This window comes from Camellia sinensis, chromosome 1 (genome assembly GCF_055761805.1).
Source record: "Camellia sinensis isolate YWXY chromosome 1, ASM5576180v1, whole genome shotgun sequence".
Classification (NCBI taxonomy): domain Eukaryota; kingdom Viridiplantae; phylum Streptophyta; class Magnoliopsida; order Ericales; family Theaceae; genus Camellia; species Camellia sinensis.
The window spans coordinates 237,351,530-237,369,932 of NC_138961.1; the positions used below are offsets into that span (position 1 = coordinate 237,351,530).

The following is an 18,403-nucleotide window of genomic DNA, read 5'->3' on the forward strand; positions in this document are numbered from 1 at the left end:
TAGGCCTATTAGCCTTTGCAATGTTTCTTATAAAATTATTTCAAAAATCATTGTCAATAGATTGAGGCCCCTCTTAAGCAAGATTGTTAGACCTAACCAAAGTAGCTTTATTCTTGGAAGGAATACTAGTGATAATATAATCATTACTCAAGAAATTATTCACTCTCTCAACAAAAAAAAGGGTAAGAAGGGAGGTTTGGTTTTTAAAATTCATTTGGAAAAACTTATGATAATCTCTCTTGGGATTTTTTAAAACAAACTTTGGAGGAGTTTAATTTTGATCATAATTTTATTGAGCTTATTATGTGTTGTGTGACCACTGTTAGTACTGCGGTTATCTGGGATGGTGTCCCTCTTCAGGAATTCACTCCCTTTAGAGGGTTGAGACAAGGGGACCCCTTGTCTCCTTACCTGTTTATGCTTTGTCTACAGGGGTTATCAAATATGATTAGTTTTCAAGCTGATCATAAAGCTTGGAAAGGGGTGGAGACTTCCAGAAGAGGGCCCAAACTCACCCATCTTTTCTTTGCTGATGACTTAATGCTTTTTGGGCAAGCTGCTACATTCAATTGTAGTACTATCATGAAGGTCATAGATGAGTTTTTTGATATTTTTGGTCTGAAAATCTATCATCATAAGTCCAAACTCTTTGTCTCCCCTAACATTGATAGGAGGAGTGCTAAAGAGATGAGTACCAAGTGTGGCATCCCTCTTACTTCTGATTTAGGGCGATACTTGGGTGTCCCTTTCATCTATGGTAAAGTTAACAGGGTTTTTTCACCCACATTTTAGAAAAGATGCAAAGGAGGTTGACAGGGTGGAAAGCTCATACTCTATCCATGGTTGGTAGAGCCACTCTAATCCAATCTGTGGCTTTTCCTATACCTATCTATGCTATGCAGACTATGCTCTTACCATCTAAGGTTTGCAATGAAATTGACAGTATGAATAGAAACTTTCTCTGGGGAGACACTTCGGAAAAGAAGAAAATTCATCTTGTCAATTGGAATGTTGTGTGTAAAATGAAAAAAACTGGTGGTCTGGGGATTAAAAAAGCTAGGGATCAGAACCTTGCATTGATCTCTAAGTTGGGTTGCAATTTGATTAGCCACAGAGACAGTCTATGGTGTGTGGTTTTGAGACATAAATATTTAAACAATACTTCCTTCTTTGACCATCAGAAAGGTAGGGATGCTTCATATATTTGGAGAGGTATCATGAGCACCAGACCTTTCTTAAGGGAGGGTGTTAAGTGGAACATTAGTGATGGCAAGTCTGTGAATATTTGGAAAGATTGGTGATGTGGAAACAGTTCCTTTGAGGATACTGTCTTTAGCACTATGCAATCTAATATTACTGATGCCATTCACATTTCCACTCTGAGAGAGTTGCTGGGGGCAAATGGGAATTGGGATGCTATTCTGATTAATGATAACTTCCCTTACCCACTGGCTACTATTATCCTGGGGACTCCACCCCCTGGAAATAATGGGATGGATACTCCAATTTGGAAGGGATCTCCTGGTAGGGAATTCACTATTTTCTCTGTGTATGAAATGCTTCAGGACAATGAGGACAGGGCAGAGGACTGGTCTTGGGTGTGGAAACTGAGATTACCACAGAAACTAAAAGGTTTCTTGTGGACTGTTCTCCATGGAAAACTTCTCACAAATCTAATGAGATTGAAGTGAGGATTGACTGATACTCCTCACTGTCTTAGATGCAATGGGGTTGAGGATATGAATCATTTATTTAGAGAATGTTATATAGCAAAGGAAGTGTGGCTCTCTGTTTTTGATAAACAATGGTACATAGATATGATAAGGAGACCTTGGATGGATTGGCTCATGAGGAATGCGAAAAGTAAAAATCATTATAATGCACAACTCTCTTGGTTTACTGTGTTTGTGGTGGCTCTATGGAAAATTTGGAAAAATAGAAATGGATTTGTATTCAAGGAAAATCTGTTAGTAACCAGGAGAGTGCAAAATTTATTTTCGATTACTCTCGAGAAATCCATCAAGCTTTCCTCCAGTATGTACCACAATCCAGACCCTCATTTAGACTAATCAAATGGTGCTTCCCACCTGCAGGAAGGCTGAAACTAAACACTGATGGCAGCAGGAAAACTGGAGGAGATAGAGGCTTTGGTGGGCTGATCCGGGACGAACAAGGTGCTTGGGTGTGTGGATACTATGGACGTTTGCAACCTGGAGCTAGCCTTAAAGCTGAATTATGGGCTCTATACAAGGGACTCATCGTGATCCTACAAAAAGGCATGAACAATGTTATCATTGAATTAGATGCAATGCAGGTGGTACAACTGATGAATGAAGAAACAAGGGACAACTGCCCTTTTAAGAATCTGGTGGAGGACTCTAAGATCTTGCTCCAAGGATGTCAATGCATTGTCCAACATGTTTGAAAGGAAGGAAATCTCTGTGCTAATGCCTTGGTGAAGTTTGGAGCTCAACAACCCGAAGATATGTTGGTGGTCAATGAGCCACCAACGGAAATTAGAAGTCTTATTATCTCTGATATGATAAGATTGTCTAGGGAACGGGCTTAGCCCTTGTTTTTCCTTTCCATTTCCGTTGTAACCCAAAAATATATATATATATATATATATGAATATGAATGAATGAAAGAAAAGATTTGTGTACCGAATGAGGAGCACTTGTTCGCTTTATTACCATTTTGTCCCTCAATAAACAAGTCGTTTTTTTAATTTTTCTAAAGTTTTGGTATTTGGTTTTTAAGGTTATTCTTATCAAAGGGCAATTTCCTGGTCCTAGACTTGATGTTTTCACTAATGACAACTTCATCATCAATGTCATTAATAAGCTGGATACCCCCTTTCTCTTGACATGGTAAGTCTCTTTCATTATATCTTTCAATGTATTTGCCCATCTTTAGATTTTGTAGTTGTTCCTTTATTGGGCATAAGTTTTGGTATGGTCATCGTATGGCTTGATTAACTAATTTTAATTTGGGAAAATATTGGAAATATGGGAAATAAAGAAACTAATTGCAAATCAATTGGTGGAGTGCAAGTGAGAACTATTCCTAAGGCACGTGTTTTTCACTTGCATCGGGGGTACATATGTCAAATGTAAAATGTCCAAAATTTCGAGAAATAGTATTGTTAATATTAATGCCTAATTTACTATTACTTTTGTGCAATTTCTCTTCATTTATGTGGCAGTTAGATTAACACTTGGTCTAATAATAGTAAATTTTTACTTTTAAGAATGGAATTAAGCAGAGGAAGAACTCCTGGCAAGATGGTGTGTTGGATACTAATTGCCTTATCCCTTCTAACTCAAACTTCACTTAAAAGTTCCAAACCAAAGATCAACTTGGAACCTACACATACTTTCCATCGACTTTTATGCATAAAGTTGCTGGAGGGTTTGGAGGACTAAAGGTATATGCAAGATCTATGATCCCTATACCATATCCTACACCTACAGCGGATTTTACTTTACTTATTGGTGATTGGTACAAGACCAACCATAAGGTGAGGATATCTATATTTTAATGTATATAGATGACACAATTTTGCGTTTACAAGTTCATGTTCTTCATGTTTACTTCAGTATTTTAGTTTTTAGTATATATTTGAAAGTTTTTGAAAACAATGGCATTGGTAGTGTGCATTTGTTAAATAACTAGGAATACGTTATTTTAGATAATGATTGTGTTCTAAAACCAATTCAATATTTTTTTTTAAAGATAATGAAAATATTATCCCAAAGGTTGTCTCCTTTTCTAATACTAGCGAGTCAATTTACTTTGAAATGTGACTACAAGAACGGTGCTTGCATGAAATTTACATGCCCGTCATGCTCTAATGGTTTTCAATAAATTATAATTATTTTTCCAAGTATAGATGTTTGCAGGCATTGCAATAATTTTTGGATTCAGGGAAATCTCTTTCCTTTCCTAATGGCATCCTTATAAATGGGAAAACTTAATCTACCTTTAGTGGTGATCAAGGTCCGCCCCATCATTTTATTATTGGAAAATGTTTAAACAATTTCTAAGTATTTTAATCCCGCCAAAAAAGAAGAACAAGGATTTGATTAACAATGGTTCACTTTCTTTTGCTTTTCAGGAAAAACCTATATGTTCAGGATTTCAAATGTGGGCTTGTCAACCTCCATTAAACTTTCAAAAGGTCACTATCATTCTTAGAGTTTATACAAACATAATGGTTTTTGTATGATTCTCTGTTTTGTATGTAATTATTATTTTAGATTGGAATATACTTAATTTGTATGAAATTTGACATTAAAGTTATTCCTTTTTGGATGGTTGGAAGTGAAATGGATGCAAATTGCGAAATGATTGATAATATATGTATTGTTTTATTTATATACATGGTATAGGTTGCACGGAATACATAAATAATATCATGTTTTGGCCATTAAATAATTGGTAGCCATAAAGGAGGTAAATATTTTTAGCAACTAAATAGTTAGTAGCTAAAAAAAATAAAATAAAATAAAAACTTTTGGCGACTAAAATTTTAGTAGCCAAATAAAAAAATAGACTTTAGGCGACCAAATCTATAGTAGCTAAAAAAAAATTAAACTTTAGGCGACTAAAACATTTAGTAGCTAAAAAAAATAAGATGAACAAAAAAAAATAATTGGCCACTAAATAAATTAGTCGTTCTAAATAATTTTAGTTTTGGCGACTAAATGTTTTAGTCGCTGAATATACGATATTAATTTTTTTTGAAAGCTATTGCTAACTAAAAGATTAGTCGCCAATTTAGCTTATCAACGACTAAAGTTTTTTTTGTCGCCAATACCTTTACTTTTGGCGACTTATTGTTCAATCGCCAATTTAGGAGTTTTGGCGACTAAATTTTTTTTGGTCACCAATACCTTCCCTGACAATCTTCCCGCGACCAAAACGTTTTAGCAACTAAAATCTAACTTTTGGCGACTAAAAATTTAGTCGCCAAAAGTGCAATTACTTGTAGTGCTTCTGTCGTTAAATTGTACAAAAATAATGTTAGGAGTCATAAAAAAAATATCATGAAGATGATTATGAAAGATTCTCCACCTTTGGGTTATCGTTACAATAAAACACCACACACTAATCAAGGGTTGAAAAATCTTCATGATGAATTTCACGATATATTTTTCATGATTTCTAACATTATTGTTACTTTGTAATTAAATTTGATGTAATGAGTCATACCCGTGACAAATTCGATCCATAACACTGCATAGGCAGCATTGCCATAAATTAAAAGAGTAATGCTATATAAAATTTTCCCATCTTCTGGCCACAGTTTTCATGAAGAGTAATACCAAGTATGATGGAAGAAAAATCATAAAAAAATTTATAATTTTTTTTTTTATTTTTGAATTACACACACAATAAAATACTATACAATAATTAAAAAATAAAATATTTTATGATATTTCTTTTATAATACCTAACATTACTCTTTCATGAAACATCATTCGTTATTAGAAACCCTTTTTTAATTTTTTTTTTTTTTTTTTTTTAAATTGAAGAGTTACATATACGTAGAACTTTAACACAGTTATTCCAGCGATTTGGGTTTGCTGGATACAAAGAAGAATGAAATAGTGCAACTGACCAGACTGAGTTGACACTGAGAGCTATTGATAATGCACATATGAGAAAGAAAGAGAAAGAGAGTCTACAATGGTTTTAATAACAAGGGAAGCTTTTCAGTCTGTGTGAGATAGGTTGATGAACATGGACCAACTCACTTTCAGACTATATATATATATGTGTCTGACATGCTTAGAACATAGGTGAATTTGGGGGTGAAGAATTCACCAAATTAAGAATACTGTTCCAGTAATTCTTGTTATCTTCATAATAATCACTCCCACTCCCACTTCCACCGCCGCCACTGTCCGACTCTCCGCCTCCCTCGAAGAAACTCCCGTGGTCGCCGGAGTTATTTAGCAACAAGTCAGTGAATCTCTTCATGAAATTCCCACTGTGAATATTCTCATTATTACCATTCCTCACCGACTCCGGACTCCACGAACCTTCCATGAACGAAATCGAATTCTCGATCCCATCTTTGATCAATTCCGGCAAATGGGTCGAATTCTCAACCCCTTTCCAATCCTCATCACCTTCTTCTTTCAGCATTCCACCTGAATTCCCTACAATCTCAATAAACGCCGCAGCCGAACTCTCTCCGATTCCACCGCCGGAGATCGGCGGAGCATTTTCGGAGAAGCTAAGTGTCGACGTCGGCGACTCCGAGTCACCACCGAGTCCACCGTCAGTAGGCTTAGTCCACACACTATTCCAAGCTTTTAGTGTATCAAGACACCGCGGTGGCGTAGTTGGCTCCACAGCCGACTTGATCACCGGAGTTGAGGCAGGTGAGAATTCCGGCGCCGGCGATCCGAGCTGGTGGTGTTGGAGTGAGTTGGAGAGGAGCTTTGATTGTCTGACAAGCCTAGCTTCGGCTTCGAGCCGGGCGCTCTCCCACTGGGCCATGTGGCTAAGATTGGCGGCGTTCTTGGACTGACCGTCACTGGACAAGAGGGCATCGTTCTTGGGCTTGTGGGTCACCGGGTCAATACCCATTTTGGCTAACCTTTTTTTTAGGTGAGTGTTCCAGTAGTTCTTGATCTCGTTGTCTGTTCTTTTGGGCAAGTGAGTTGCTATGGCCGACCACCTGAGAACATGACAACCAATTGGGCATGTAAGGACAGAATTCAACTTCAGCAACACAACAAAACCCTAGGAACTATCTATCTGATACATGCAATTTTCAATATAAAAAACAGGGGACTCGTTTTCTAAATACAATAATGCACAAGATCAACATAAAAAAGATGGGATAATTTTTTATGTATATATATATTTTTTTATTTCGAAAGTGTCCTGAGCTAATTTTGTTTTTTAGTATATATATTCTATCGTCTCATATATACTTTAAATTTTTCTTAAATTTTGAGCTGATTTTGTATTTTAATATTTGAATATAGGATTCGGATTTATGGAGAGAAAAACAAACGGGTGAATTGAAGAAAATGTTTAACTAATATATTTCATAAACATTTTTTAATCCCGGATCATGGTTTGGAACACATAGCTTGACAGTAATCTCCAGTTCCTAGTGTGAAATTGAACTGACCTCTTGCTTGGTAAATGAGTCTAAGACAAATACAAATTTCTACTTTATATTGAAGAAACATAAAATTACTACAATACTTTGCATTATTATAAGAAACCCATGTTATAAATGGGCTTTCATGAATATGGAGAATAAATTTAATTATAGACATAATTGAACGTCAGGTTGTTCAACAGGTTATGCAGAAAGGTAGATACCCTATTTCAAAACTTTGGTCAAAAGGTGTAATTTGTGGAGCTACAACAAAGAAACAGAGGACAACAGTTAGTGAGAGTAATTGATCGAATATCCATTTTGAAACTCAGGATCATGACCAAATCTTGTTCAAAAAAACCAAAAAAAAAAAGGGAAGAAGGAAACTATGGCTGAATTTAGACAGCAAACTGAAACAATGTCAAAAGACTTGGACTTCACCTTTAGCTCTCTTCACCCACTAATCAACAACATGTTCATATATCAAAGAACAAAAAAATAAAGTCAAAATTGAAGATACCATTCAAATAATTGTTGAATTTCATGTATCACCTGTTGCCTAAGAGAGCATGGAGTTGAATGATGGTTTGTTCTTCCTGTAAACTGAACTTCCCTCTCTTAATATCAGGCCTCAGATAATTAGTCCATCTCAGTCTGCAGCTCTTGCCACATCTTTGAAGACCTATAATAAAAAGATTATAAAACTCTTGAATCTATGAATTTTGTTAGAGAGATAATTGAAAAGGAAGTGAGAAAGTGGAAGTGTAATGAATAATGACCAGCTTTGGAAGGCAAGGCACGCCAGCTGCCATGGCCGTGTTCTTCAATGTAGGCCAAGAGCTTCTGATCTTCTTCAGGAGTCCAGGGTCCTTTCTTCAAACCAACCTTGTCACAGCATGGAGTTCGACCCATTTCCAAAGCGAGATCAGCGATGAAGATTTTGGCCTTTTACTACTTATAACACCCCCAGTAGGTAGGCGAGCAAGACTCGAGAGAGAGAGAGAGAGAGTAAATAGAGAGAGAGAGAGTAAATAGAGAGAGAGATGGGCATAGAAGAAATGTCAGCGACATATGGATAAAGATATTACTCCAGCTTATATCCGCTTAATTAATTTACCTTTTTTATCCTTTTAATTTCTATTAAAATATGTATTTTTTTATTGTGTACTAATTATTTACATTAGTTTTAGGAGTAATACTAGAGATTCTAAATAATCTATTAACTTTTTTATCAAACATTTTATATGGGTATGGAATCCATACACATGTGAGTTTATGTGAGTCTCACACTATGTGAGAGATTTGATAAAAAATTTGATATATTATTTGGGATTTATGACATTTTTCTTAGTTTTTTGGCCTCTCTTAACAAGAGAAGAAAAAAAAAGCAAGCACATTGACTTATTTGGATTATATCACTTTCAACTTTTAACATGTTCTTTCGTAATAAGTCAAAAAATCAATTTATAAGCCACTTTCCAAGTAAGGCCTTAGTTTAATCTTATTAAAATAGATATCGGTGTAATTATTTTAGAGGTGTAGGCTAATTATATTTTCATCAAACTTTAACGCTGGGTTTAGTTGAGAGATTTGAAAATGGAAAAGAAAAAAGTGTGTGAAATTAGGTGAAAGATATATTTTATTTATATTTCATCTATCTTTTATCTTTTTCTTTTTAAATCACTTCTCAAATCTCTTAATCAAACACAATATAAGAGAAATAAATGTAAATTATCCTTTTATTTTTGTTTTTTACTGTCAAAATTTTTACTTTTCAAATTTGTTCATGTTAGAAAACTTCAATTTTTTTTGAAAATACGATTTTTTCAAAATAAAAATTAATAACTTATTTTCGGTTTCAGTTTTTTTTTTTTTTTAGATTGTGTGGTGAGTATGAACCTAAAAAGTAACCAAAAAAATTAATTAATTTTTTTTTTTCTCAAGACAAAAAACAAGTTGAATTAAAATAAGCTTTAGAAATCAACTACAAGGAAAACTTGGAACAACTTGTATATTGTTATTTCAAAAAATGCTAAATTTATCCCCAAAAAATAATATTTATTCATTTTAGATGTGGTTCATATTTAATTAAATTTAAATTTACATTATATATTTTATTTTTGACAAATTTGTAAATTACTTTTTGCGCTTTGTAGCTTTTTTCTAACCCTCATAAGTATATAAAAAATTAAATAACAAAAGTACCCCTTTTTTTTTATTACAAGACTCGATTTTGTCATTTTACAGTGTATTTAAAGTTAATTTGTACATGGAAAATGTTTGAGACCCTCACGAAGGAGGATCTCCACGACTCTCATTGATGTATTGATTATTAATGTATTTAAATTTTTTTTTCTATCTCTCACAGTGACGAAAATGGTTCAAATTATTTTAAGAATTGTGAAATTATATTTTGTGAGGATCTTTATGTACATTGCCCAAAAAACAGAGTTCATCGTCTTTTACTGGTTAGAGAAAAATATCAAACTTTGGTTGTACACTTTCTTTTAATTCATAGGTTGTACACTTGTAAAGGAGTTCAGCGCTACCCATGTCAATAATGATGAATAAAAAATGTCAAGAATTTTAAATATTTTATTAATATTTTTATTAAATATTTTATTTTTATGTAAATTCTATCCTTATAAAAATTATTTAATAAAAACATTAATAAAATATTTAAAATTTCTAACATTACTCTTGACGAATTAACTTGTTCTCACCACCTTCCTAATTTTCCTCATCCTAGTAAAAATGGGATCCGGATAAGATTTGCTTATCCTGCTCAGTCGACTTGCCCCACCCGAATTATATTAATAAAATATATTTTTATTTATATACAATATTTTTTGGTAGAATGGGGTCACAATATTATCCGTTTTAGACGTATTTTTTCTTTTCTTAAAAAATAATGCCTTGTATTAATTAAAAACTTATAAAATAAAATGTAATATTCTCACGTAACGATATGAAATGTACCCACACACTCTTATTAGTTAATTAGTACTAGACATCTTATTCAGAATGGAGTACTATTTTATATTTATTCTATATTTAACACAAAAAATTTAAATCAAACTAAATTAAATCATGAAAAATGGGTGAGACTCACTGCCACAGCATGTGTTGTGTTGTGTTGTGTTTTTTTTTTATGTTTTTTCACCTTATTAATAGTGGATTTAGAATTACCAAATTAATAGCCTCTAGCATGACCCTTAAATCATATATCCCAATTAAGTAGGGTGGGCTGCCGCGTCTCAATGTTGGTGTGCGGTTAAAAAGTAGAAAAATTAATATGGTACTAGAGAAACTCTTTGATAGCCATAGATAGCATATAATTTCATCTGCACTTCTTCAGTGTTCCGTATGTATGCCGCCAAACAAGACGCAGCAGCAGCAAAGCATGCATGCATGCATAGTACACTCTCTTACTATACACAGCTTAATTGAATTGGAATTGAATTAACCTTCTCACCCATGAGGTCCATGAGATGAGACTATCAAAGTGTCTCTGATCTGTGCTTTCGACTATTCGCTGTCGGCGGGTCCAATGGGCCATCCATCCGTGGTTCGTGCTCCATTCATAGCTTGTTAGTTTTTTTTTACTCATAAAAGGGTTTCTTTATTTTTAGGTCACAAACCATGGCTAACCCAAACATTAGGAGTCAGGCCTCGTTTGGAAATAGATTTTTTTAATAATTATTTGATTTTTTTGGCTAAAATATAATATAAAAAAAATTAGTATATTTAGGATGACTTTTTGCCTTTTAACGAAAAGATGTGTAAAAAGTAGAGAGAAAATAGAATTTTTGACTTTTTAGTATGAGTTGTTAACTTTTTAATTTTTTTAATAACTTTTTGATTTTTTTGACTAAAATAGACACTTGCCAAACGAGACCTCAATACTAGTAAAAGTCAACAAGACTAAATAGTGATTGCTTTCTATTTTACTTCAAGTTGTTATTAATCCATTGCCTTCATCCCCAAGTTGTCAAAACACCCTGGGCTCACTCACAAGTGTGCTTAATTATCACACTTCACACTTCTTTTCTTTTTTTCTTTTTTTTCCGTTGAATACTTGTCTTGTGTATATGTTTTTAAATTTCTGTCACTATGTTTCAAAATAAACTCAAGCGCATTGCACCTAAAAATAGAGGAGTTTGGATTTATCAAAATTAAAAATCTCAACTTCACTTGTGATTAAACAATTATCAAATTTATTTTGATAATCTAAATTGTTCATCTTTTATATGTATATATATATATATTTTAATTTTTATTATATGAGATAAACAATTCACATTATTGATATAATTATATATTAACCTCACAATACACAAACTTCATTTATAAAATAAGAATTTTACTTTTGAAATCTTCAAACTCATAATTTAGTACTTCATTGACGACACCGACTCGGATAATTTAAAAACAAAAATGATTGAGGCCTCAAATTTTTTGGCTCAAATTTGCCTCGAATTTGCTTTTTTTTTTTTTTTTTTTTTTTTTTTTTTTTTTGGCTGGGTTGATGCTTTGCTTATTATTATTATTATTATTTTTATTTATTTTTTTCTGCAATGATTTAGCCTAGAAAAAACAAACAAAAAAAAAAAAAAAAAAAAAATTGCATTTCGAGGCAATTTCGCGCCTCAGTCTCGAGGCCTCAATCACGGCTCATTTAAAAAAGATGCTGATTTACTACGGTGGGCCTATGAGCTCGTGGAGAGGTATCCTCTATGATTTTGATCTGCAAAAAGACAAAAATTGGGGGGCCCATTAGCGAAAGGCTATAATAGAAAAACTAAGGCCTAATGTTTTCATTTTTCATTTTTCATTTTTTTAAGAAACTGAAAATAAAAATTTGTGTGGTATATCATTTATATTTTAAAAAAAATAAATCAATTTCAAAATTTTAAAATTTTGAAAATAAAAAAAAATATATGATTTTGTTTGTTTTCAAAATAAATTTTTGCTCACTCCTTTCTCCACATTCGACCACTATCAACCTCTATCATTACTGATCACCACTTCTAATAAATGATTAGTGCTTTCATTTTTGTTTTCAAAATATATTTGTAAACCAGCCAAGTTTTTAAATTTTTTTCTTTCACAAAAAAAAATAAAAAATTTAACGTTGAACCAAGACCTAAAATAGTGTTTGTGGTGAGGCAAGGCAAAGCAAAGGCCTTGGAAGCACTCCCAAAAGCTTGAAGGGTTTGTGTTGGTGGGGAAAGGACAATGGGGTCACCCACCTTAAATTCTCTTTGATCATTGCCAGCTCCAGTTTTTTTTTTTTTCCTTTTAATGGTCCAACATAGCCTTAAATTACCCTATTAAATAATCCCACTAGACTTGTCCATATCTTACTCCTCCACGTGGCTAATTTTTAGTCAATGAAAAAAAAAATTAAACATACAGAAAATCTACATCTATAAAATAATTTTATTATTAAAAAATAAGGAGTAGATATTGAATGTCAACAGTTTGTTCATGCTCTTGATTAAAATACAACCCCATTACAAAAAAAAAAAAATAGTGAATTATAAATATATCTTTTAAGATTTGGTTAAAATATAAATTATTTTTTATAATTTTGAAAATTATATTTCACGTTTGAAATTTCTAATTTCATAATAAATTATCTCTTTATTAATAAATCATCAAGTCAATTAATAGTTTTAAACAAGTTTTTAATGATATTAAAAATGTGTTTCAATTAATAATTTAAGTAATTTTATTATTGTATAGGAGAGCAATTATAAATTTTATTTTTTTAATTAATTTTATTAAATAAAAAATTCTAATAAAGAGATATTTATAATTTTTCAAATCATAAAAGATAATTTATATTTTAAATAAATCTCAAATGTGTATTTATAATTTGAATAATGCTTGGGACCCCCTTTTGGGGGTCACCCCCTCACCCCCCTTTGCCACGTGGCAGGGGGTGATTGGAGGAGCAGGAAAAAAAAAAAAAGAAAAAGAAAAGGTAACCAATGAGAGAGAGAGGGGGTCAAAGGGGTGGGGGAAAAGGGGATGAATCATTACTCTTATAATTTATCATAAATGAAAAATATGATAGGTTCTTCTTCAGCATTCACGTGTATGTCCCGTGTGGATGCCGCAACAAACGAGTCTAGCACAACTGTTCAAAAAAAATAAATAAGTGTTTGATTTTGACTATTGCAAATTATTTAAGCTCGAGCACATCTCCAGTCAAATTTAAGTAATTGAGTTTGAGTTTAAATTTTTGTTTGAATTAACTCAATTGCATAAATAAGTTAAGTTTGAGTTCAAGTTATACAGCAAAAAAAAAAAAAAAAAAAAAAAAAAAAAAAAAAAAAAAAAAACTAAACTGATATGAAAATTAAGAGAGAAGAAAAGATTATGAGCAAAATATAAAAATTATCATATTATTAAAAGTTTCCTCAATCAAATATGTAGATTCGGAAAAACACAAAGTACAAATAAAAAAAAAAAGTAAAATAAATTAATAAAATTTCAATTGATATTACTAAAAATATAATTAATTTATGTGTATCTTTATATTCATGAGTCTATGTCTATTCGTATCAAGATTGGTTCTATTTGAATTAAACTCAGGCCGCGTAATGATTTTTAATTTTTTGGCTAAAATATGTTGTCCCCAAACATCAATTACAAAATAACCCTAACAATTTGGTTGAGACTTATTTATTTAGCAATTGAATGAACATAATATAGAGTTTTAAACGAACTCAATTAGAATAGATCATGCTGTATTAGTCCAATGATTTGGGGAGAAATTTAAAAATAAAAAAAAAATATATATATATGAAATTAAGTGAAATATATATATATATATATATTTTACTATCATTTCACTTATCTTTTCTCTTATTAATAGATGACTATTATAAACAAATGACTATTATGGGAATTTTGAACTATTAAATTTGGAGCTATGTGAGCGATTGCGATTTGAAAATATAGGCCACCGAGGACCACTGCAAGAAACCTAGCAAGGACACTGACTATAAGTCAATTAGGTATTGTTTCAATCGAATAAAAAAGAAAAAAAAAAGAAAAAAGAAAATTAGAAAATTATAGGCTCATTATCAAGTGAGTTCATTAAATATAGCCAGAAAAGGTTTTAATACCTTTAATTATGCTTTTGCAAGTAGGTAGTTATACCTAGATGTGAGCTAGTTGATGTGGTTAAGTGTTTTCCTTTTTCAGTTATATAATCTCACCTATAATGTAGAACAGTACAATATTCCAACAAGATTCTTATAAATCTTTGTAGCGACAAGAGAAGTTGTTAATTTGATGAAAAATATTTTATATATAAATAATTTTTTATTAGATTTTTTTTATTACTAAATACAAAAATAATAGATCTATATTTATTAATTTGTGTTTCACTACATTTGTGTCTTAAAATTTAATATTATAAAAAGAAACAAGTTATTTGAATTTTATTCGTGTTTGATTCATTAAAAATTCATTTTAAATCAACTTATTATATAAACAAAGTAAGTTTGAATATATTTTAAAGTTCATTAAATTTAAATAAACTACCATTTAACTCGATAAACTTATATGCAATATAAAAAAATTTGTAATTCAAAATCAACTTGTGGTTGACTTGTTAAAAATTTGTTATGTAAATAAATCAAATTTAAAAATATTTTAAAATTTAGCTAAACTAAAATAATTTATTATTTAACTCATTTGTAATATCTCTATTATGTATATAATTATTTTGGTTTAAAGCAGAGTAGGTTTTTTATTAACAAAATAATGAATTGTAAAAGCTAGACATAAATTTTCTTTAAAAGCCATAATTTATTAAATATGTGCATCAGAAAATTGAATAAGCATACCAATTATTGAAAGCAACTTTAATATGACCCTTGTTTCATGTGTAATTGGTACTCTCTTCACTCTTGTGTCCTTCTTCGCTAGCCATTGGTGCTATCCAAGGACTAGTACCCTACAAACCCACAATTTAAACCCTGCTAGTAAAGATGTGTTCATCAACCTCTACACCTGGACCAATGGTCCAGTTTGTTTTGGCCGCTTGAGTGGGTAGGAGTGGACTGTGTATGAGGTGGAGTTCATCTATGAAATATTTGTTAGAAAATTCATGAGATGATTAATACTCAAAGCAGATTAAAAATCCACTTCAATAGTTGGACCAGCTCACCTGTTGGGGGTATGGGGTTGAAAAACAATCCTATAAGGTTGATGTTTAAAGTAGCAAAACAAAAAATAAATAATTTAAAAAAAAAAAAATTAATCGAGCTTAAAAAGTATATTAAAAAAATTATATTAAATATTTATATTATCCATAGTATTAGTAATCCAATAGCATACAAACAAACCCTCTCTATCTTATGGTGCTGTTTGGTGTAGCTGTTAAAACAGATTATAGATTATAACTTAACATATTATAGATTATGACTTTAATCAGAAGCGGTTAATCTATTTGGTATAGCTGTTGGATTATAAATTTAAGTCGCTGAGTAATGTTTGTTAAATAAACTGTGAAATAGCTTTTTTAATTAATTTTTATTTTTTATTATTCACTATTTGTCTACATTTCTCATAAAAAATAATAATAATATTTTATAGTCCATTTGGGTCTTTTTTTATTTTTAAAAAAATTAAAAAATAAAAAAATTTAAGAGTATAACCGTAAATTAGCATGTCCACAGCAGAAGCTGATAATCAGAAGCAAAGGGTGAGCTGCTTCTCAGAATCAGCTTTTTTGACTTAAAATAAGTTGTTAGAATCAGAAGTTGTTTGAAATAAGTTTAACCAAACAGTCCAAAATAACTTTTTAAAAGCCAAAAGTCATAAGTTGGCTCAAAAAAACCTACCAAACACCATATCTCCAACTTAATACCACCACATTACTAATCTCCTCACTCAATATGCATTTCATTTGCCCTTTTCATTATTTTAGGCCTTGTTTGGTTTGTTTTTGTAGAATAGTTTTTGAGATAAAAAATACGAAAACTTGTTTGGTTTGTTTTTTTTAGAAATGATTTTGGAAAATTGTTTTGGGGAAAGAGTTTTAAAAAAAGTGATTGATTTGATGTGTATAGGAGAGTGAGTGATTTTGGAAAGTAGGTAACCAAATAAAATTTTGAGATTTTTTTGGGAAAAATTTATTTGGTTTGATTACCCTTGAAAATTTGTTTGTAGAGAATTTTTCCTAAAATTTTTTCAGAAAAACAAACCAAACAAATAAATGCCTTAAAATGTGTAATCTTATAAGTGACTTTTTATATATAATCTTTTTTTTGTACAGTGATATTTTATGATCTTTGTATTTTAAGCTAAATTTATTGTTAAAGTGACTCGCGTTTTTAAAAAATGCCATTGTTGGTTTCTGAATGAAATTTATGCTTGTTGATAATTTTCTGTTAATATTAAACCAATAAAATATTATTACGTAATACGTGAAATATTATTACATAACGAAAATATTCATAAAATAAAAAGGTTAACAAAAGAATTTTGAAAAACAGGGTCATGACCTCTCTAGGCCCATATATGTAGCTTCGTCTTTAGTTACTGCTATACATTGGGCCTGGGCTTAGAATTTGTACACCCTAAGTCCAATCAATGGCGTGCCAAGCTCCCTCCGATAGATTGTTCGGGTCCCGTCCGATCGGTAGGTTTAGATATAAAACTCATCAATAGTATCGCAAACTCAGAAATTTAATTTAAAAAATTATTTATTTTTTTATTATAGAAAAATCCTCCCCATCCTCCTACAGGTTCAAGGCAGCACCTCTTACAGAGATGATCAGGGTGTCCTGTTAGCCGTTCCGAACGAGGAGACTATAACCTGGGAACTTGCCTCGATCTCCTAAGGTAAGCTCCGCTTAAGTCAGGACTCGCACAGCGGGGAGCATTGAACCCACACAAAGTGCTGATTAGACAACTTAAAGTCCAACCTCCTAACCAACTGTGCTTCGCCCAGGAGATTGGCCTAGGGGGGAGGGAATTGAACCTGTGACTTTGGGACTTAAACCCCAAACCTTAACCACAATGCCACCCACCCCTGGGTTAAATTATTTAAATTACATATGTTATTTTTGAATAAGCCAAATGCCAACCTTACATACTTAAATATGATTCTAATCAGCAATCCAAAATTACTCATAAATAGTATAAGTTTATGACTGAACATAGTGTAGAAGTTCCCTTCTTTAAATACATAGAAAATTATTACAAAAAAGTTAATACAATTACAAAAACCAAATGGAAAACGTCTTCTAATACTATTGTTAGTTCTAGTCATCCTCCTCTATCCACCATAATTATAGAACACCAAGGTTCTGTTATTCAAGCCTCTCCATTTAAATTACCTGATAATGACATTGAATTAAAAAAAGTCATTGAACAAAATAATTATACTAACCAATGTCTAAAAACAATTGGTAAATAATTAGATAAAATAGAAACTAATTTCGATGAATATTCGGTTAGTCATTCCTCCAAACAATCTTTAGACAAACCTTTAATTAATCTACCAAGTCAACGTTCCAAAAGAGATAGTCTCATTACTCAGGATAGTTCTACTGTTAAAATCACAGAACAATTATTTACTAAGTTAGCCTCTCCTTCAAATGAAAAAGCCACTTCTCCTTCAACTGAAAAAGGTCTTACTGTATTAAACCAACAACCTACTCTAGATATTATTTCTCATCAATCAGAAACCGGCACATCTGACAATGAAATTAATCTTTTAGCTCAACAATTTCAATCTTCTAATCTTAGTTGAATTACTTATCCTAAAGTAAATCCTACAACTCTTACAAAGAATTGGTACTCTAGACCTACTCCCCCTGATCTCCAATAAGAAGAAACCAATCTTAATAATCAATTTTCTGTTTCTACTAAAAAATTATATAAATGGAATATAGATGGTCTTAGTGAAGATCAAATCCTTCAAAAATTAAACCATTTATCCATAGTTGCCAATAGTTGTCACGCCCCAAAAATTCGAGACCACAAGAGTAATATATAAAGTACAACTCAAACAAAAGGGATAACCACAATATTTTAATATACACACATAAGTAGCGTTATAACATAGATAACTGATTTGAGTTCCACTAAAGGTTTGCAAAATACTGTCAAACCAAAAGGTAAAAGGGAAGGGAAAACAAGAACAAACTACTAGTTCAAATTTTTCAAGTGAACCACGGCTCTAAAACTTCATCTTGATGGTCTTCGGGATAACCTTCCCCGTCGTAAGCTGCTTCTTCACCTGGCATA

At 31.6% G+C, this 18,403-nt stretch overlaps 1 protein-coding gene across 1 annotated transcript; it reads right to left on the reverse strand.

Annotated features, from left to right (window-relative positions):
• Positions 1–5,632: 5,632 nt before the first annotated feature.
• LOC114262089 (transcription factor MYB16) lies at positions 5,633–8,209 on the reverse strand. Its single transcript, XM_082899159.1, has 3 exons — positions 7,906–8,209; positions 7,679–7,808; positions 5,633–6,691 (listed from the first exon to the last, which is right to left on the reverse strand). The coding sequence occupies exons 1-3, from the start codon at positions 8,036–8,038 to the stop codon at positions 5,794–5,796; spliced, it is 1,161 nt and encodes a 386-aa protein (XP_082755285.1). The 5' UTR covers positions 8,039–8,209; the 3' UTR covers positions 5,633–5,793.
• Between the last annotated feature and the right edge of the window lie 10,194 nt (positions 8,210–18,403).